This window comes from Lates calcarifer, linkage group LG9 (assembly GCF_001640805.2).
Source record: "Lates calcarifer isolate ASB-BC8 linkage group LG9, TLL_Latcal_v3, whole genome shotgun sequence".
NCBI lineage: Eukaryota > Metazoa > Chordata > Actinopteri > Centropomidae > Lates > Lates calcarifer.
The window spans coordinates 5293050-5315213 of record NC_066841.1 but is presented as its reverse complement, the minus strand read 5'-3'; the positions used below and the strand labels follow the sequence as shown (position 1 = coordinate 5315213).

The 22164-nt window shown below is 40.2% G+C and overlaps 1 protein-coding gene across 1 annotated transcript in view; it reads right to left on the bottom strand.

Moving 5' to 3' along the window:
* LOC108880307 (leucine-rich repeat transmembrane neuronal protein 4) overlaps positions 1 to 20355 on the bottom strand; it is a 97478-nt gene extending 77123 nt beyond the window's left edge. The window contains exons 1-2 of the mRNA XM_018671764.2: positions 19576 to 20355; positions 11517 to 13078 (exon numbers count right to left, since the gene is read on the bottom strand). Coding sequence (XP_018527280.1) covers positions 11517 to 13078; positions 19576 to 19579 — 1566 coding nt within the window. The 5' untranslated portion in view covers positions 19580 to 20355. The remainder of the gene's footprint in view (positions 1 to 11516; positions 13079 to 19575) is intronic.
* Between the last annotated feature and the right edge of the window lie 1809 nt (positions 20356 to 22164).

The window sequence follows — 22164 nt, the reverse complement described above, 5'->3', positions numbered from 1 at the left end:
TTCACACAGGTAATGGGACAGGTAGTAATCCCAATATATCAAATGTCTTTTTGAATTTTAAATAAATCTTTAGAAACTGTTGTGAGTCTACCAATATTACAGATGTTTGAATTAGGCAAATGTCGTTTAGAGGTTTAACACTATACTTTGACGCCCTGTCTGGTATAAACTGAACCACTGCTGAAAAGATGACATTCTCCTTAGCTTGAGCAAGCCAATCATGGGGTAGCCCTGTACATAACCATTCCTCCTGACACCCTAAATACCATTCTGAATGAGATTGGTGCGAGTTGAAAGTCGGTGAATAATTATTCTTTAAAAGACAACAAGATACACAATGTGAGAAAACGTGAAAAAAATTGTCAAATCCTGAGCTTGTTATATTGGAATTAATGTTATTATCTTTTTTTTTTTCCCTTAGGTTTTTTCTATGTAAAGTAAAACATGTCAATATTTATAACAGACAAAGCTCAGGTGGATTTGCAGTCCCTCTCATTTTATCATTTTATGATCATCATTATCTGCAATATTTTTTCTCATTTAGAGAGACAGGCGATGAATACAGAGGGGGTCCTGGTCCCTAAGTAGCCTCACAAGCTTCATGGCACAATCAATCCCCAACATATCCATTGTCAGTTTTGTCAATACAGCGCCTTTATTACCTTGCTAATCCAATCGATAAGAGGGACCATTATATTTTACTGTGAAAGATGGTCTCCAAATATATGATATTTGCTACATGGAGGGTGTTGCATTGTTGGGCATTGGGATATTGCTTGAGTATGTATTGGAGACCAATAATTGTGTAGCCACTTGTTCTCCATTTTTCTTTCCCAAATGTCTTGGGAGGCCCTTCTGTTTTTCTTGCTATACATGGAAAAAAGTGAACCATGGGTTGGGACTTTTTCTAAGAACATGTGTTTATATTATGTTTTTTGAAGATTGGACATGTGAGGCTGGAATACTAAAGTGAAGCTGTGGGACAATAGAAGTCATCAATCATGAGAGGTGTACAGTTTCCTACAGTGGAAGACAACCTGCATCGGGCTGATGCAGTCGGGCCACAGAGTGGGATGCTGGAGGTTGACAGAGACAGGTAATTAACTAAAAATAATATGTGCTTGACACAGCAGAGAAAAGGGCTTTAAAAGGAACAGGAGACACAGCGGAATGAAACCTCTGAGAATAGCCTAGCTGGGGAGATGAAGGTTACTTTGTATGCAGGCATGAGTGGATGTAGCACATGCAGTCAGCCCTGCTCCAACACCTACACGCTGTAGAGGGATCAAACTTGAAGGCATGGGAAATTTCATTAGATTTTCAACATCATTGTGAGTTCTTTATATATACAGCATAAAAGACTGGCAGCATATCACAGTAGCATCGGAAATTTGATGTCTGATTGCTTTTGCTGCTCTGCTTTGATTCTTGTTGACTGGTGTGACATGTAGAAGTGTAACCAGAGGTGTACGTACCCTTTGATTTAAATGATGTATGTAATATGATTTGTTTGAAACTGAGAAACTGAGAGAAGCTGAATCATATGTGCATAATTTGAATTTATGAAACCAATCAAAATCCTGCAAAAAGTTTAAAAAACAAAGCAAAGCAGATCTTTGAGTTGCTATCACTAACAGACCTTGTAACAATTAAAGAACACAACATTTGGCTAACCAAACTTTAGAGACTACAGCTGCACTCTCTGGCTATTTAACCCACAGAGCTGCAGCTGCAGAATATCCTGATAGGAAAAAAAAGCCAAACTTGACTGTTATATTGTTTTTGCAAATATTTATAACTGACTCCCTCGATCGCAGTTTCTCATCAAAAAATATGTGTTGTTGATTAATTGTTTTAGTACCACAACAACTTTAAATAGATCAAGATTTCTAATGTGCCCATTACTGAATGTGTTTATTTGTCCCGGCAGTGAAGATTCTATCATAACTAGAGCATCTTCAGTATAATTTCTATTGATTAACAGTTAGTCTAGCAGTAAATGCAGCTGTACTCTTGCATTGTCATCTCAGCTGTAATTTTTCAGACCAAGTTGCTTAATTAACAAGTCCATTTGGACACAGTTTTGATCAAGCATGCCCTTTAATTCTGAGGACACACTCCATCCTCGGTGCATAGCAGTTTTGATCTGACCACTGAGGAAAACATGCCAATCTGCTGGGCCTTGCCTCAGACTTATTATCTTAGTTCAAAAAAAGCTTTGAGCCATCACCGATCACAGGATGGACAGCTGTCCATGGACAAAGGCCTGTGTTTCTTTGTGGACGGACGCCTGCCAATCTAGCTGTCGAGTCTGGATGACTGCCTGATTTCTCTGGCTTTCTAACTGCTTCTCCTGTCCGCCTGTTCACCACTCCTGTTGAACGTGCCTCACTGCCAGGTTCACTTGCTTACCTGTCTCACTCCACTTCAGCCCCTGAGTGCCAGTCTATCTTTTCTGCCTGTTGAGTCTGCTGAGCAGGATGACTTAAATTCTGTCAGGACCAATAAAATCACAAACATCTCTGGGGAAGGCGGGTATTTGCTCGGACCTAAAACAATAATGGATTGAGAATTCATACAATGCATTTTTTTAAGTTTGATTGAGAAGCTGACATTTTCATCAGTTAGAAAATTTTCATATTTATTTACTGTCACGCCAATGGGCTCCTCCTTATTAATATATTTATATTTAAAGGTGAACTCTGAACTTGAATTTTTTACAGTCAGCAAATAGAAACACTGATGCACTTTGTTTGGAAATGAAGAGATAATTATTCTACCACCTTATTTTGTGTAATATAACACTACCAGAACACAAACTGCATTGTTGTTGCCATACGCTGTTTAAAGCTATGCGATCAATCTGCTCAATATGAATATATGAATCTATGAATAGAAATGCAAACAATGTATGTTTTCTGTGCTGAGGAGTGGGCTAGTCACGTAAGTAAAAACACCTAAGGGGATGTGCCAAGGGTATAAGACAAGGAGCCAAGATGATTTCTGGGGTAGGAAGAAAAAAATATCTGCCTAACACAGTAACGTTTCATTTTTCTTTTTTTTCTCTATTTGCTTATTTCTTTTTGAATCACTAACTAGTTCCACAGACACATATGAAAGCACTATTTTAAGAGATATTAATGTCAGTGGAAAAGGCACAGATTTTGTTCCTTAGTTAGGAGCAGCAAACAGGCCAGATAGCCACAGACATCTGAAGAAAGTGCATTTTTTTACTCTTAATACTCTGTCCACCCACAGGAAATGGCAAAGATGAGGGATCTGCCCTCTCTTTTTGTAGAATACTCCTCTTAATTACTGTAGTTAGTTAATTACGACAAGCTATAGAATCAGATAACAACTCTCCCCAGAAGTAATGAATAGAGTTTAGTTCCTTGAAAGACGCAGTCTTTAATTCTAAGAAAGTTTCTTGACACTAGGCCCCATGAAACCTATTAAATAGAAATATAAAATTGACTTTGGAAAGCTAAAATATTTTCATCTGACAGCAGTGTTATGCAAGGATGACAGGATAATTATACTTGACTCATTGTCAATTCATTAAATAGCACATCATTTTCTGGTAAGAGTGAACTAGTCTGCACAACTTCAGCAGAAGTGCTTCATTCAACAGTGAGTGTTCCTAGGAAAAAATGGTGATTAAAAATGCCTGTCATAGGGATGGCTTGGTCACCTTTTACTTCTTCATTTTATAGCACTTAAGGTATGAGCAGATGTACTGCTGCAGGTACTTAGTGGTGTACTTAGATGCAGGTGCATGAATGACTCATCTTCATCTCACTTTATACTTACTGATTTACAAGTATTTGAATTTTGTGACTAATGGGCAAGGTGACAGTAAGGCTGTACAACCTTACTGAAAATTATCATACAGTTAATGAGAAGAAATGAGTGCTTCATTGGGGTGCTAATGTTCTCTAACCTTCCTTCAAATCCACACAACTGCCATGCATTTAATATTACAAACAAGACACCAACAACCAACTATGGAAAAAGGGAGTAAATTGTTTTGAAATACCAGGAACTTGTTTTTCAAGTGTGTTAAAATCACAAAAGAGATGTGGCTATAGCTACACACAGTGTGCTTGCTTTAAGTATTATAAAAGATATAAAAGACTAAGAGGCACAAATGTGCAAAAAATCCTCAAATGGGAACAGGATTGTCCTCTTGTAAAAAAAATGAGCCTATAGGTCATCTGTGCAAGCAGCTTGTTAGCAAAGGAGGAAGTCAGGTGACATAGCATGAAGATCGACAAAGTCTGTGTCTGCTTCAAGAGGAAGTTTGGGAGGAGGAAGTTGATCTAACAGGGTTGTATATAAATGTAACTGTGGGATACATGCATAGTTTAGGAAAACTTTTTGCTTGCAAGCAAGTCATAGCGCTATGATATTACTCTGTGATATTACTCTCTCAGCATTTGTTTTGTCAGGAATCTGGGCTGTTTTTTATACCCAATTCATACAAACAGGCTCTATTTTGTTCCTTTGGCCAGTTACATGCAGTTACAATATGTCATTGTTGTTTTCTCATCCATGAGGGGGGCTGAATAGAACAAGCTACTTGGAGCAGCAATACTTGTATCAGTAGGTAGTAAAACAGACAAGAGACCTCTGTAAAACAAATGATGCACAGCTTTGAAAAATGGCTTTGAAAGTGAACAGACCAGTAGGGGAAAAATAATAATGATTGCAAGGCGAATAGGTACAAAGCAAGCACATCAGATGCAAGTTGTAAAAGATTTTAAGATGAGGATCACAGATGAGAAGAAAAGATAACAGAGGCAGTGCATCAGGAAGCTTAGCATTAATGATGCACTTGGGTTGCATTGTGAAAACCAGGAGAAGAAAGAAAAGACTCTTTTCCAGGTAATGTAATTGCTATATTGGTGATCTAACACCCTCATTAAACATGGATCAAATGGGGGTGCAGAAAGCAGCGGCATGGAACCAGAGTGTGAAACAGACAGGATTAGCGGATGAGAGAGCTGTTCTCTCATGCACAGTGCATGTTTGAAGTCTCCCACATGGCTAATTGTTGACTGTAGACACTAGTATTGAGAAGTTCAGCCTCCCCACTGAATTACAGATAGCTTACTTGCCCTTGGCTAGCCTCCCAGTGTTTGTGTTGATTTTTTTCTGAGCAATTAACAATCTGACACCATGACCTTGGACTGTAGAGCGAGGGAGAGAGAAACATGGAGAGAAGGAAACTACCTCATACCTTTAAAAAAGTAGCTACTGTACATTAGTGCAAGACAGATTAGTAACAATATATTTTTATTTTAAAATATTGACATTTTTATAAATATGTTTGTACTTTCTTGTTTCAGAGTCTTGTCTTGTGGGTTTTGAGTGACACGAATGCTTTCTTAAATAATAAGTCTATGACAAAACTGCAAAGATAGACATAGACTAGTATTCACATTGCAGATATAAATCCAGTAAGCAGATGCAGTTTCTAAACAGAGTTTCACCCCTCAATTTGACACTGTCCCAGGAAAATTACCAGTGGTTCTGTGTTCTGCTACTTAAAATCTATGTTTACATTTTCCTAATGAGCAACCTGTTGTGGCCATTACTGCCCTCTCCAAGTATGGAATGTGGAATTGATAAGTAGCTTGACTTTATCCTGCTTCTGAGGGAGATTGGTACAGTCATTTGGGTGTACAAATCATGTGACTTTGACACTAACCCTAATCCACAAATATGATGTTGTTTTGTTATAACCATGAGGGCAATCGTTCCCTTAACAAAGTACTTTTTTTGCCAATAGTGTAGTTATGGCCTGCTTTCATGTTGTTGCTTAATTTCTGAGTTCCAGGATGGAATTTAAAGGGAGAGCTGAGTGTCATCAGTATAAGACTGTTAAAGTATAAAACTCTGATTTTTAGTGCAAAGAGAGACCAGTACATTCAAGGATCAAGTGCTGATGATTAGGTTTAAAACTAACAATTCTTTTTATTTTTAATTAGTCAGTTAGTTAAGTTTTTTCTACTGGATATCCTCTATGTATGTCAGAAAACTGTCAAAATGTACAATCACAGAGCCTGAGGTGAAGTCTTCAAATCATTTGTTTTGTCTGACTAACAGTTAAAATCACAGAGGATTTAAATCTACTGTTAAATGAAAGTGAGGAGCAGCACATCCCCATATTTAAGAGGCTACAAGCTGTTTTTTGTGTAATTTGGCATTTCTGCTTGAAATGACTTAATCAACTGTCAAGATTATTGTCACTACTACTGTCAGACAACTAATTCACAACTAGATTAACTGTCAGCTTGTTTAAGCACAACAGATATGTGGTAAAGTCATAACATTTGAAGATTTACTGTACCAAAGCCAGCAGACAGGTGTAAAAAAAACCTGAACAATTTCTCTTTACACCACTGCAAGCGACAGAAATGAGAACAACCTCCGGATGCCGTCCTGTAATTCTAAAACTTGGGGTTTCTTAAAAATAGGAACAACATAATTAATTTAAAGACAGCCATATGCAGTGTGACATTATAGTAAGTAGTTTGGAAAAGGTCAGCATCAGTATCAGATAAAGGGTGAGTCCAAGTCAAAAGGGCATGTAGCAGCCCTGCTGGCAGAAATGAGTTTCAGGACTTCCTAAGAAAAGGAAGACATAGAGTATGCTGAAGGAGATGAGATGGTAGTAGATGAATTATGTGTAGCACTACTGGGAGATCAGGCCTGGCATCTCATCAAAATCCTTATCAAAGAAGAAGATTTGAGACACTTTGTGTCAGCAGCAAAGAACCATGTCTGCTTTGTTCACTCGGCTTCTGGCTGCCTAGGAGCAGGATACAACAAATGAGCAGATCTGTATGGGAGGTGGGAGAGGTTAAAAGGTGATAGAGGTGATGATAGAGTTCTTAGACATGTGGAAATTGTGTAAAGTGAAAGGGGATGAGCGGAGAAAAGGAAGGAATCTTTGAAAAAAACTAAACAAATGTTAACATATTGTGCAGCAAGGTTACAAAACAGGTTAAAAAAAAAATAGAAAAGGATGTTCTGATACATGAAAAAGTGAAAGAGGCCATGAGTCGTACCATGTAAAGATCAGGCCAGATCTATTGCCCACATCAGGAGTGTAGCTATAAAGGAGAAGATCAAAGGAAGATAGAAATAAAATGATCAAAATAATCCTCTCTGTGGGAAGGTTGAAGTGACATAGGAAAATGAGGATTGCACCGTCGTCAGGCAATTCACCAAAAAGGGTGCCAAACTCACATTCATATCAAGTGGACCAGGGAGCTGCTGGAGGACAATCATGTGAAGAGGTCCAGGGTGAGTTATAGTGATGGCACAGAATCCAAATGAAAGAAATGGTAAGAGTGACACAGGAGGAATAAGCAATTCCCACTCAGTAGAGATGAACAGACCTAAGCAGCGATGGCCTTGTGTCTGAGGAGAGACAGTGAGGCTGAGAGGTGGAGAGAGTGCAGCAGGTGCCGCCACGTACTGTCGAGTGATTTATGTCTACGCAAGAGCAACAAAATGTAGAAACAAGATCGGAGCACATTCCGCGATGAACTCAGGACTTTCTGGACTGCTGACTGATAGTTCCTGTCTCCCCTCTACAATGCTTTAAGATGCGACAGAGGGACAGATAAGGCTGGGGAGAATGCATTTTCAAGGATATTTCAAGAAACAAAATGGAGGGGAGTGCAAGGATTTTAGGAAGAAAAGAAAGCTTGTGGAAACAGAATGGCTAATGTGACAGGAATTAACAAAGAGTGCTGGATCTGCTGGAACTCAGTTTTCCTCCACACAAACAGTTTAAACAATTTCCATGCAATATGCCACATAATATGACTGTAGCTTTACAGGCTGTGCCTCTGAGGCCAAAATGTAATACTGTTGACAATAACAATCCCCTACAGGTGTATTGAGTTAATTAGCAAATTGCAGAAAGCTGTGGAGGCAGGGACAGAGTAAGCCTTAAATGAAAACAAGTCAGCCCTTTGACACTACCCACGAGGTTCACAACTAGGAGTCTATATTGCTACTCTACTTTTCATATATGCCCTTACTTGCATAAGAATTTCAACTCGCTGATACAATATGCAAGAGCAAATCAAATCAAAATTCTATATGATTCGCCTAAAGGTATTCTAGTTTAAAGCACTAACTTTAAGCTTTTCCAACTAATGCCACTGCACTGACATTGAATAGATCCCACCTTTTAGCCTGATGTACGTCACCTGTGTAAGGTAGGGGGTTGGGCTACCTCCCCTCCCTTGGACAGCTTATATAAAGGAAGTGGAGCTCAAATGGTAAAACCTTTTGAAGGCCACATGATGAAAATGCTGTTCATGAGACCTATATAGTTTCAGACTTTTTACCATGTAATGTTTGCCCCTGTTTAAGGGCTGTCTTCACTCTGTCCTTTATCACCCTCCTTTATTTATATTGCACCGGATCTATTCTAGTTTTTCCTTAAATTCTAAAAGAACAAAAACTCTTAACTTTCTTCAAGCTCATATGCTGGTTTGTTGATTAATCACAAATATTACAGTACCCCCAAGTCATTACACTGGCTCTGTAATGTTGATTTAGCCTTTGCCTCTCTTAGTATGGGTTAATTCCTGCTTTATTTGGCTCACAGGATAAAAGAGTCAGCTAAATTGCCAAGTTCAGACAAGTCAAGATAAAAAGGCTAATGATAGATGCAATGATTCCAAGCCTGCTTCTAGCTTACACTGATGGAGAGGCTGTGAGGTACTTTGTGTGTGGTCCCTTTAAGTGGAGGTGGAGGGCACCTTTCATAGATAACGTCTCTTATAGGGCCTCACTAGACCCTTCATTATGAGTCTGATTACAGTCCAATCCCACTAGCATGGGGCATCAGGAATAAAAATGAATGTTGAGAATGACAGTCAGCAATTTTATCCCCTGTAATGTGAAATACTGGAATGCAACCAATGCATTTTCTTGTTTGGCTTTACCTACTGTGACAGTATGCCCTCCTCCCCAGCTGCTGTTAATTCCTCAGTGATCCTCAGTGCAATAGCCTTTCATTGTTTGTTTAAATTATATTAGTTAAGTAGTTAGCAATTCTCTATCAAACAGTGTAGGGTGAGCTAAGTCTAAGCCCCCTGAAATGAAAACTGACTAGTTTTTACAAATAATCATACATTTTATTGACCAATCCAGAGGTCCACATTGAGGGCATGACTGCTATTTTCAAAGTTTATCATAGTGCAACAGTCATTATGCATTTTTCATATTGATAGGATTCCTGAGGGCAGCAGTTACCTGCTGTGTACTTTGCAAGTTAACTAGCTAATTATTTAAATTATAAGGGATGGCCACAAGAACATGAACACCTGCACAAGCTTGTAAAATCCAAAACACTCCTACATGAAATACAGCCACTAGAAAGTTCATTTTAAGTTTTGGGGGGACTACATAAATAAAAGGAATATTTGGAATGTTCTTGTAGCGGCAAATACTGTATTTTACAGTTCCTGTTTTCATTTTCAGCTTCTGTAAATGTTAAATGGACTGCATTTATGGAGCGAGATCATTCTGTGCTCATAATCACTAACTTGTGATCATTGCACATATTTTGTTGGCTAGACATCAAGATGGCATATTGTGTTGAAGCCACAAATGGTGTCAAGACAAGGTCATGTGAAAATCACATAATTATTGGAGTACTGTTTGGCATTGTAAGGAATTAAATACAGCTGCCAAAAATCATCAACTGCAGCAGTGGAGTACTACATTTAAAAATTCACAGTACACATAAAGCACCACTATAAGCCTATACTGGGGAAGGCAAGGCAAAGAAAGAGGCAGCTGTGATTTGTGTTCCCTCTTTGCTATCAAACCAGTGTGAGCAACCTGGAAGTATTACATGTTACCAGGTGACCTGCCTGCAGGAAAGCCAGACGGTCAGTAACAGAAATGGAAAAGAACGTGGTGGATTGAGCCCTCCTTCACCTTCTCCTCCTTGCTGTCTAAACCTCTGCATTTATAGTCATTCCTCCAGAGACAACCTGCCAGAAATTCATGGCATGGAAATGCCGAGAAAGTCTAGGAACTAGACTGAGTGTGAGTGGGCTGGTGGTGTGAAAATATATAGAGCTTAACCAAAATATCTCTTATGCCTGATGGATTACAGCTTTGGAGGGTAGGCTACCTGATCATCCAGGTGGGCTTAACCCATCCTCAGCCCCTCAAATTTTCCAGTTAATCGGTGGTAACGACTACATTTTTACAGAAACCTTGTTTCTTGTAGCTTGGAAAATCTGGGAAAACACTGCAGTAGAATTAAAGGTTTAACCAAGAATGGTACAGTGTGTCAGGTACACTAGAGTGTAGCAACTGAAAGCAAGAGGAGAAAAAAGTGGTATTCCCACATTGCTGTAGTCTGTAAATACTGTTTTGAAGAAATTCACTTGCCTGTGTACAAAACATTTCAAAGGATTCCCACTCCTTTCGGGACTATCAAACACTACTTCTTTGTGTGTGTGTGTGTGTGTGTGTGTGTGGGTGTTGTGTGGTTTTGTTTTACTATATTTGTGCAGTCCGGAAACCAGCATCCCAGTATAGTTGCAGGGTCCAGTGGGTTTGTGGGGACCAAAATACTGGACGTCACGTTTAAATGGCTGTTTGAGGGTGTTTTAGGGGAAGAATTAGGGTTGGGTTTAGGCATTCACCCACAAAGACATATATACTTTTTATCTCCCTCTGTGAGTTAAAGTGTGGATGGACAGTGAAAGTATGTATTTCAGTTTGTGTGACTAATCAATTAAGCTAGCAAGTAAACAAGTGAGTAAGTTCACTAAGTCAGTGTGCAAAGGAAATAAAGCAGAAAGTGAGTGCTGTGGGAGACTATGAGCATTAAGTATTTTCCAACAACTATTTTGAGTCATAGCCATGTCAAAAAAAACTGTGAAGTCATCAGCTCAGTGGAAGCTCTGTTCAGTGACAAGTCTCTATTTAGCATTCACATCCAGTGTCCAGAAGTGAATCTCCCTACCATTCAGCTATTCTCCCCACACAATACTGCTCATCAAAACTGAATAGCAGTAGAGCAAATACAAAGCACAAAGCCTGTGATAAGCAAACAAAAGAGCGAGTACCTAAACAAGGCCAAATGTTTTATCACAAACAGCATAGCTTAAGCTCAAGATTATGCAGAATAGGGAATGTAATCAGTCTCATTAATCTGTATTTCTGTACGATTCTGCTGCAAAACAAATGTTTGCATCTCAGCAGAGATTAGGGCTTAAGAGAATATAAAAACACCCATCTGAAAACAAGAGATATCTTGTTATACACAACGTGATCCTAAAACCACACCTCTGTGTCAATCAATATAAATCCATGGGTACACCATTTATTTACCAAACCTGCTGTGTAAGGGTAAGTAATCAAGTAGCAGACTTATCATCTATCAAAGCAGTGTAGATAATTACCTCTGGTCGCTTCGCTGTGGACAGAGTTTTGTTTAGGAGGAGTGGCGGTGGTGTGGGTCATACCTCGCATTCTCGGGAGCCTGAGATGGTATAGGTGCAGGGTCCGGTTCCATTGACAAGCACATCCATGGCCTCAGAGTTGGTGGGCTTGTAGTCCACATAGTACTCCTGCAGTGGAGAGCTCAGGGTGCGCTCCGTCTCTCTAGCTTTCTTGCGGCGTTTGCGGGCTGCTGCTGAATGCTCCTGCAGCTGCTTGACACTACTAGGATAGCGCTTCCAAGACACGTAGATTACCAACAGGATCATTGCAACAGATAGAAAAAGGGCAACACTTCCAGCCACAATCTTGTGGAAGGACACAGGCTCCAAGTCTTGCTCTGGGGGAAGTGCCACAGGTGGGGTAACAACTGATGATGTTGGGCCTCTTACAGATCCATCTCCTCTCTTGCCAGAACCAGTGGGTGAAGCCAGAATGGCTGGGCGATGCTCAGTCTGCACAGGGACATTGGATGGTGTTGGAGGTACACTCACAGTGAGCGTTGTCACCAGGCTCGATTGACACACACCAAAAGCCTCAACAGCATCCATCACTTTCTCACCCTGGGCTTTCTTGGGGGAGGCACAGATCATGGTGGTCTCCTTTGCCCCTCTGAAGTTTCTCAGCCATCCCACCAAAGGACAGATTGCAGGGCCACAGTCCCATACATTCCCAGCTAAGCTAATTGTGGTCAGAGAGATCCAGGCATCAACCACCTCCTGGGAGACATTGGTCAGCTTGTTGGAGTCCAGGTTTAGTGTCTGCAGGTTGGGTAGGCATTGGTAAACTATGGGATCTACTTCTGTCAGATCATTCCCAGACAGATCAAGTTTCTGGATGGAGACCCAGGTCCAGGTTAGGCCCTGGCTCATTGAGCGAATGCGATTCCACTGCAGATAAAGTGCCCGCAAATTGTAGAGGCGAGGAAAGTGAGAGAAATTGATCTTTGAGAACTGGTTATGCTCCAGATGCAGCTCAGTGAGCTTAATCAGACCTGAAAATGCATTCCGAGTGATACTGCGCAGGCGGTTGTAACCGAGATCCAGGAACTCAAGATTTCTGCAATCTTGGAACAGACGCACTGGGATGACTTTTAGAGAGTTTGAGCGTATGTGAAGGCTGAGAAGCTTCCGTAGGCCCTGGAACTGTCCAGGCTGCAAGGCTTGCAGTTTGTTGTATGACAGGTCCAGATTACGCAAATTGGGGACGGGGTGGAATGTGGTGTTGTGAAGTGATGTGATCTTGTTGGAGCTCAGGATTAGCTCTTTGAGCCTGCGCACCCCCTGAAAGGCCATTCCATCCACAGAGGCAATGTAATTGTGGTCCAAGTAGAGCCAGATGAGGTGGTTGAGTCCTACAAACTGACCAGCGCGAAGACTGGCGAGGCTGTTGTACCGTAAAGACAGGCCTTCACAGCCTCCTGAGAGGTTCTTGGGAACATCACGAAAGGCGCTTGACTCGCAGTAGACAATTTTTCCATCACAGCGACAGCTTTTGGGGCATGGGCGCTCACTCAAAGATGGATTTGCCGCCAGCCACACCTGCATCAGGAGTTGGACCACTAGCCAGCGATGCCGCAGAGCAGAGCCTATAGGGAGGGGGAGGGGAAAAGGAAAAAGAGAAAGGAAAAAATGTTAAGCAGATGAGCTTATTACAAACTCCAAAACCCCTAATTCATGACTTACAATTTTCTTTTAGTAGACAAAAGCATGCTACATAATGGGTGTACTTTTTCAGGTATTCAGTATTGGAAATTATGGTTTTCAACAACCTTGTTTTTCAGATTTGCTCAACTTCTGAGGATGTATCATGAGGCAAGCATTAAATATATGCACTTCTTCATTTTGATTGTTTTTCTTTTATTACCAAGTAACAATACTGCTGCAAAAAGTTAACTCTTTTGTGTTTTTAGCCTATATTTGGTGTAATGATTAATGGGTGTGCATCTGAAGGGGAACTATAGTAACCCCATCACCAAAAAACATAAAGGCTTGAAAACAAAGTCACTAGTCAATATAACATGGAGTTATGAAAGTCAGGAAAATTATAAGAAACACCTGGAGGGAAGACTTTAACACATCCTGAACTGATGTGGAAATGCCAGAAGATAAAAAGTGTTCATGTTCAATAGAGAGATGTCAGATATGGTTCCCATTTAAATAACTGTAAATAGTTAAATAATTACTCCTCCTACAGACATATATAGATAGATAAAGATCCTCAGGTTCATAGATGTAAAGAAAACTATCATTTCTGTGGGCCAAAGTATACTTCAAGGGTTTGTTTTTTTATTATTTTATTTAACTCTGAAAACCATCTAGAAAAAAGCTTGTGACTGTGAATGATATGACTCACTACTCCTCGAGGCAAACAATTTCATCTATAGATTAAGAGGTAAAAAAAATTCTGCAATTGCAGGGCTTGATTTTCACATAACTTATCATTGCAATTTGAGAAATGACTTAAAACTCAAATCAAATGCTAGCTTGTAAACTAAAACATGACCTGTTGCCACCACTGCTCATTGGTAATCATTGGAATATTTCTATTTATAAAGCCATTTTAGACAAACTTCCCTCTTGTCTTTGCAAAATTATTCCACCTTGTTCATCTTCCAATCTTAGGTTACAAGACACATAGCTGTTGTCTGTCCGTAGTGTATTGACAGAGATGGAAAAGAAAGCTTTTATATTTTTTGCTCCAGCCACTTAGAATTATTTGCCGAGGGAAATTAAAGAACTTGTCCTGTCTGAAACTTGTAATGCTGCTATTCTGGCCAGGTCTCCTATAAAAATGGAAAGCAAAGTTAACATTGTGTGGACTCAAATAGGTCTTAGCTGTTTGGATTGATGTCATTTGTACAGTATGTTTACAATGAATACACACTGACAATCAATGTTGAAGCAAAGCAACTTAAAATTTACTCAGTCATATTTTTATCTGTATTTGTATTCAGTCATCCCATAAGCCATCATCACACCATTGGCAGAGGCAGATAAGTCATAAAAAGCAGCCTATACAGAGCAAATTAACATTCAAGAGCTTGTGGTTGTGTATAAAATCCCTGAGGCGTTTCAATTTAGACTCCAACCATTTCATGTTTAACCAAACCAAAGCAGGACAGGTTCAGCATGAATCATCGCCTCTGCTTTCCACAGGTCCAAATAAAAAATCACTACAACCCCTATGGAATTACACAACTCATCTCTGTTACAGAAAAGAGCTACCTGAATGCCCAATGTGTCTGCGGAGAATGAATATATATTTATGATGTAAATGTTCTTAATTTTCTGGGAGTAGATGCTCTGTTTCAAATGGGATATTAAAAGTGAGGCAAAGTGGCTAGTGGCTTCCTGGTATCATTCCTTGTTCTGAGGTGAGACAGAGTTGTTTCCATTAAAATCGTTCCCCCTTACAGAGTCACTAATGATCTGTCATTAAGATGCATTGATTTCCCCTTGAGGAGGTGGTATGTGGGGGGGATTCACTACTTATGTGTGTTTCTCAAGGCAATATCATCAAGTTTGAACTTTATTACTATTATCACAGTAAGATAAGATTAATATGTCAGGATAGAAGTAGCCCATGCTTTAATTATCTTACAAAATCTATAATAAGTTGGCAGGTGCCATGCTCACCAAATTCATTAAGATGAATGTATTATATGTAGATGTGTTACACTACAATGAACTTGAACTAAAATAAAGATCAAAATATCTTGAATCTTGAATCTTTAGAGTACTTTTAAGGCAATAGACAGGATTTCAATTTTCTAGTATTTTCCGTAATCTTTGCAGGATTTGTCAGAAATAATTCCCTGACATCAAGTGCCTGAGAGGCATCATACAGCATATGCTAACTAACATAGCCATTTCTTTCCTTGCAAAGCATCTGCTGATCCCATATGGGTATTTTATGTGTGTGTGTGTGTGTGTGTGTCTGTGTGTGCGTGCATGTTTGTCTGTCAAAGAGTGTGATGGAGAGAGAGACACACTGACTTTCTGAGGAATGTTTCATCATTCCTTACAGATGGAGGGAACCATGGAACTGTACAGATAATTTGTGCTGGCTATTGATTATACCAACAGATACATCAATCATGTTTCTTCATCTTGGATCCCGCAGTTGCAAAACTCTCACTTTATTACTGCAGGGAGAAAATGGTGATCATAAGATACAGTATTTCTGGGGGCAGCCAATTTGTTTGTCTCAGGTTCTTGAATGTAACTTTAACTAATTTGCCAACAGCTCTGTGCCTCTAAGGCTTACAAAAAAAGGTAGAGACAGCAGAAGAATCCTGATATAGAACAGTGCCCATGTGTAATGTTCCATATGCATTTAAAGGAGTTTTAATAGATAACACTTTTGACTGGGGAACAGAATGTGTGGGCTGTTAAACATGAATGCATGTTTTCTAAATTTTGTGTTTGACTCGTATCCCAGGAGGATGTAGAAACAACCCCCTATTGCTTTTATTTCCCATGTGCATAATAGGCTTGCTTTATTAGAAGTGACTCCGCCATCTCTTTCAGATTGAGCCTGCCTCACAAGACACCTCTCTCCCCTCAGTGACACTGTATGTGGTTTAATGAGCGCTCTGTGCGCTAATGCTTCTGTAAGCCATCTCCTTCCCCACTACTCCTCTAATCTTATTCACAAAGGAGCACAAGTCACTCTCTGAGGTGTCACTCATGGGGTTTGTGTCTCTATTACCTCTTACCTGATGTACCTCTCACCATTACTGTTCTTCTGCTGTATCTGCTTAGATGAATGATTTCTCCTCCATTTTGTTCTCCATCCTACTGAAAATATGTTAGTTTTGCATGTCTTTGAACCCTGCAGCCATCAGGATTTTTTTATAATGTGAAGTCTATTTTTATGCATGTGGTCAAATCCATCTCCTCAGCCCTTTCACTTCCCTTGTTGATTTCCATTTTCACTACACAACCTTTATGCTTTTTTTCCCCAACTTTTGGATATTTTTTTCTTGCTTACTTTTTAGTTTTTGGTATGATAATACATAGAACTTTACTTCTCATTTTTCATTGTCACTCTCTGCAGTTATCTGTCTAAATCTAATATAGATGGATAAGTCAAAGCTAAAGTTTGTCTAAAGGCATGTGTGTAATGCTTAGTTATGTAGCAGACAGCCCTGCTGTCCTCAGCACAAGAAGATAGCTATTTCTGCCTCTCAACCCTAACACATAGAGAGAGTAAGTGCACTTTACTGCTGACCTAAAATAAAACCAAATGTAGCTTAATAACTTGGCAAATGGACTCGCTAACTGGTGCACTTTGAGTGCACACAAGTGGCTCATTGCTATTTGCTGCCTGTCATTGACAAAACTGTTACCGGCCTCAGCCTTGACTGCACATAGGGGCTGGACGGCAGCCTAACACATAGGGAAGGACGTCCCCAGATGGGCCTAAGCCATCCCATTAGTCTCCAATTATCTTTGAGATGATAGCAAGGCCTGCCAAGTAAGACCCATTTCAACATAGGTCAGAAAACATTGTGTCCTGCAGTGTCTTTCTTGTATTTAGAGCACTGATTAAGTAGAATACAGAAAATCACTGAAGGGAGTATTAATGAACACAAACACACATACATATATGTATATAGAGGTGTATGACAAATCAAAGGAAAAACTTGAATAAATGCGTTCAGTCATAACAAATGGACACAATTACACGGCTCCCTACAGGGAGTCAGGGCTCTGTGAATTTTTTTAAGGGGTATGAAAATTTGTGATATGTTAGCTTTGTGTTGAGATGAGGCCTTTCTTGACATTACCATTATAGAAATATTTCTGTTTGAAAATTTGTCCCAAGTGAACACTTTCTAACACAATTGGCTTCGAAAGCCTCAGTGCTTAACCAAGGCTTCATTAACCCATCGCTAATGGGTTATAATAGCAGTTAATACTTTAATTATCACTACTATCATTATTACTGCTGTATTACTGGCATCACCTTACATTTTATTGGAACCCATGTTCTTCTCTCGCCCTTCAATAGAGTCTAGAGACTTGGAGATCTATGATAAGGACACAGTGAAGCTGTTTTGGAGGCTCAAGGTGGAACAACACCTTACTAAGACATGTCCTAAGTAGTATGTGGAGTGATGGAGATTAACCAATCACCCTTCATCCTTTACTGTAGTAAGTCTCTGGCCACATCAAGCCCTGAGCTAATTACAGTACTTTTTATTATAGCTACTGTGACAACATATTGCTAAAAGTAACACATCTGTTTGCATCTACTTTATTTCCCATTATGCAGATAGGTGGTCATACTTTTTTTTCCACAGCAAGATCTTTTTTAGACATAGGGAAGGTGTGTGAAATGTCATTTGGGTCTCTAAATTTATCTAAAACATCTGCAACTGCATCTCTGGCTGTGGCTTTTTACTGTCCCTACTCTTCTCTTTCTGCAAAGCAGATCTCTAATGATATGGTCCATGAAACATAAGTGCATTGCATGCTGTTAATGAAGAGCATCACAGTCAGCTACACTGGTGGATAGCTGAAACTACAGCACCATGTAATCATCAAATAATTGTGGGCAACAGCATGAGGATGTGAGTTTTGGGCTGGTTTGTGCACCTGGACACAAATGTGTTCATAGGCACGTGTGTGCACCTGCACCTGAGTCTGTCAAAATCACTGCACCTCAAATATGAAGCCTTTTCTGATATGCTCTGATACTACATTAAGAAACACCCTGACCAGACTTCTATGATTAACAATATATGGTTGCTTTGCAGTACACATAAATTGCATCTGAGCTCATACAGCCCGTACTGTAGGTCTTTGTGTGCTGTTGTAGCTTATATTGATGTGGTGCAGTAACCCACTGTGGGTCGATATATCATGCGGCCTCACAATTAATGGCACAGCACCACGAGTGAACTTAGTCATCTGTATACCAGTTAAGAATGGCTAGAGAGATTAAGCTACCTCAGACAATAACATCAGACGGAGAGAATGCAAAACTGTGGAATAAACCCGGATTACTTACAATTTTGGGAAATAATATCAAATAAATATCAAAAAATAATACCAAAACAGCAAACAGTTAAATACCAAGAGAGGGACAGAACGAAAGAGGGGCCAAGAAGGTGTGTGTGGGGGGGGGTGTGGTGGTGGTGGGACATATGAGTGTGTAACTGTGCGCACGCATAGGGGGAAACAGAACGGGGCAAAATGGTAAATTGTAGTGATACAAAACTGAGAACAAGATAAGGAAGAAAACACATGAACGAGCGCAGATACAGAAATATGATCGCGCGTTGCCTAAAGAGAGGGTTATTGACGACACACGCAGAGCGAGAAGGAGCAGTGATACATAGATGCACAGTTTTTATGCTAGATTTGGAGAGTCCCTCTTGATGGCAGGTGCAGAAAACGACGGCTTTTCTTGAATGAGAATCAGCCTGCTGAGCAAAACCAGCAGCAAACCAGTGCCTTCAGCCCACAAGAGTTTTGGGGAGGCGGTAGCGCTAGGCTGAAGCTGAACAATAGGCATCGTGCGTACAGATTAAGGACAATTAATGATTATGCAGGACCACGCTTTATAAAGTTGACTGGCTTCCAACATCTGCCGTGATTAGCATTCCAGTCCATGTCAATGAGCCAGCCACTCTAACTAGTCAAGATAAATTGGATAGTCCTCACTTAGACAAACAGGCTTGTTTGATTTGCTCGTGATTATGGAACAAATCTTAAAGCGCACAGTCCTGCAAAATACAACACAAGTCTCCTCAGTGTCTTAATATTCCACACTGTCAAGAAATGGAGGAAAAAAATATATTGCAGCTCTGCGACTAACAAGCTACAGCACAGGCTTCAGCCACATTCATCAAGCTTGCCGAACCACTTAACAAAAGACACCAAAACCCCATTTGAAAAGACGACCATTTTTGATGCAAACGTCTGATCCAGACCAGATTCTCCTCGGAGGAGTCAAGGCATTTTGAGGGGGTGAGATTGGGGGACAACTGGAGTATATTTTCCAACAACCCACGCCATCAAAATAAATAAATAAATAAATAAAATAAAAAATGGTAAAATAAACAGAACTTACCCATATCCGCGTATCTGTCAGATCCAGCCTACAGGTTTTAATGGCTTCTGATGCGCGACATCCGAGTCCGCATGACGCGCTCTCCACAGACAGGTACCGTCCTAATCCACTAGCCCGGTCTCTCCGCGCAGCCGCCGACTCCAAAGCGCACCTGCCCTTTACTCTCCCGGACCTGGGTGTGCTATCCGGTTCAGTTCTGCATCTACAACCGTATAACTGAACCGGGGCGAATGTCATTTACTTCCAATTCCAGATTAAAAGGGTGGAAATCCGATTTCAGTACTCCCTCTCCATGTCTTCGCAGCAAAAAGAATCGTTCTTTTTTTTTCAAGTTACAGCCAAAAAGAGTACTGCAGTGGGGGCAGACGATAACGAAGCCACATCCAAGTAATTCATGTCAGTCTTACATGCGCACAGAGATTCCGCGAAAATCCCGTCACAAAACTTCAGAAATACACGGCATGATGCAAAAAAACCCAAGACGTAATTTTCCAAAGGAGTCGAGCAGCCCTTTAGATTCCTCTCCCACAAGTAAACCCCGGCGTCTCTATTCTACAGGATGCTCAGTGTGATCCGCGCATGGCGCACAGGGGAAAGTAACGGTGGGTTATCCACAAGTCTCTGTGAAACGCCTTCAGCCAGTCTTGCGGTATAGACGCATATCCAAACATCCACCTTTCTGTCCAACGTTCCTTTCATTCTCGTTGTAGCTCGGTTTGAAATGCAGCATGACGCTGTTGTTAATCACGTCTGCATGTCAAAGCAACTTTGTCAGGCAGAATCGGAATGCCCTCTTCTGGCGAGACTGCGACCCATGAGCTTGTCCAAGGGTGCATCGTGAGTTAAATGTCACAGTGGCAAGATTTTAAGGAAGGCTGCCAAACGCTATAAACGAGCCCTTCATTTTTAACAGCTTTAATATCTGCTTGTGGAAAAGGAAATCATGTTTATCAAAGAAAAATTATCTCAATTCAGAATGAAGTATTTATGAATGCAACACATTCATTCGTAGATGATAAGGAATTAAGAAGTTATATCGTTTCCTGACGCTGGAATTGTATTTTATGTGATGTGTTTGCGTGCGAGTGAGCTCTTCTGTCTTTGTGAGGACCATTTTGAGTGTTACACCTTCACTGTGAGAACATTTTTGGAGAGTGATGACATTTTATATCTTTAGAGTTGTTTGACATTTCAGAGTTAGCTTCAGGTTTAAGGTAAGAGTGAGATTTAGGTTAGAAGCAAGGGATGGCATATTATCATGAGGGTCCTCACAAGTTGCCTGTACACACATGCACAAACCTCTTTATGTGTGAGAATGAGGTCCATTGTGAAGGCAGCAGCACATGCTGTGAACCAATAGAAAGTGCTGCAGGACGCTGTCCATGGTGCTGAAATGGTACATTTACAAGCAGACCGTTTCCTGGAACTGTCCAGGGGCTGATTCCTTTCTGTGTAGATGGGTTATGAAAAACGACTGAAACAGAAGTCATAAACAGAATTCCACTTAACATTCTGCTCTAACCTGTATTGGAAATGCAATGGTACTTAATCGACAGCGGCCTCCCTATGCGTCACCCAAGCTGCTTTTTAAAGCTTGGGTGTATTTAAGGAAGAAATGGGCAGCTGAATTTTTAATGTGCATTGCATCTGCACTGGGTTACTAATCTATGTTGCCCCCTTCCTTTCGAACTTAAATTAGCTGGCCTCATACTGACATCCACATTCTCAATGAATAGCTTTTAAGTATAGGAAGTTATCGGGTAAAAACATGTTTAACAATTTATAAGGCATATTTAGTATTTGCTTGAGAAACGCCTTATTGGCAGAGCTACTAGTATTCTATTGAGTATTCCCATTTTGAGATTCCATTACCTTTCAGGGTGAAATATTATACTCATATCACCACAATATTTTCATATCGCTTTTCCATTCAAAACATATGTTCACCAAAAATATTATGCATATATATTTCCATACAGTAGTTTTAACTCCCAGACTGTTTAAAATGGTCAAGTTTAGCACCAGCTGGACCAATTACAACATTAAAATGCCACAAAATCTGAATCTATTTTTGCTTTTCACTGTGAAAAGTGGGACTATTTAAAGGGAAATCTCTCCCAGAGGCTTTTTAATCTAGCACAGGCATTTATTCCCTGCAGCACCTCTTGCACTTATGCTCAGCTAATCACTGGTATATGACAGCCACCAAATGCCCCTTCTCTTTATCTTACAGTATATCGTATTCACAAATACTAAGCAGTGTTGTAGATCAGTGTTGATAAGCTCGACTGTCACATAAATGTCAGTGATGGCTGCACCTTTGATGTCTCTGCCATGTCTTCTTTACAGTAATTCTGTCTTGATAAATAAGCTATTTATCATGATACCAACCCACTGAGTATTTAGTATTCCACCAATTCATCTGCTCAGTGTCAGTTACCTATTTCCAGAGCGCCCTTTTTAAAATGGAGCCAGACTTTCTCCAACACCATTTTAAAATTCAGCATCTTACACTGTAGCCCAGCCTCAGTATCTGCTCCCATGCAATTTGGCTGATGACTTTACTTCTGGATTCGGTTCAACAAGCAG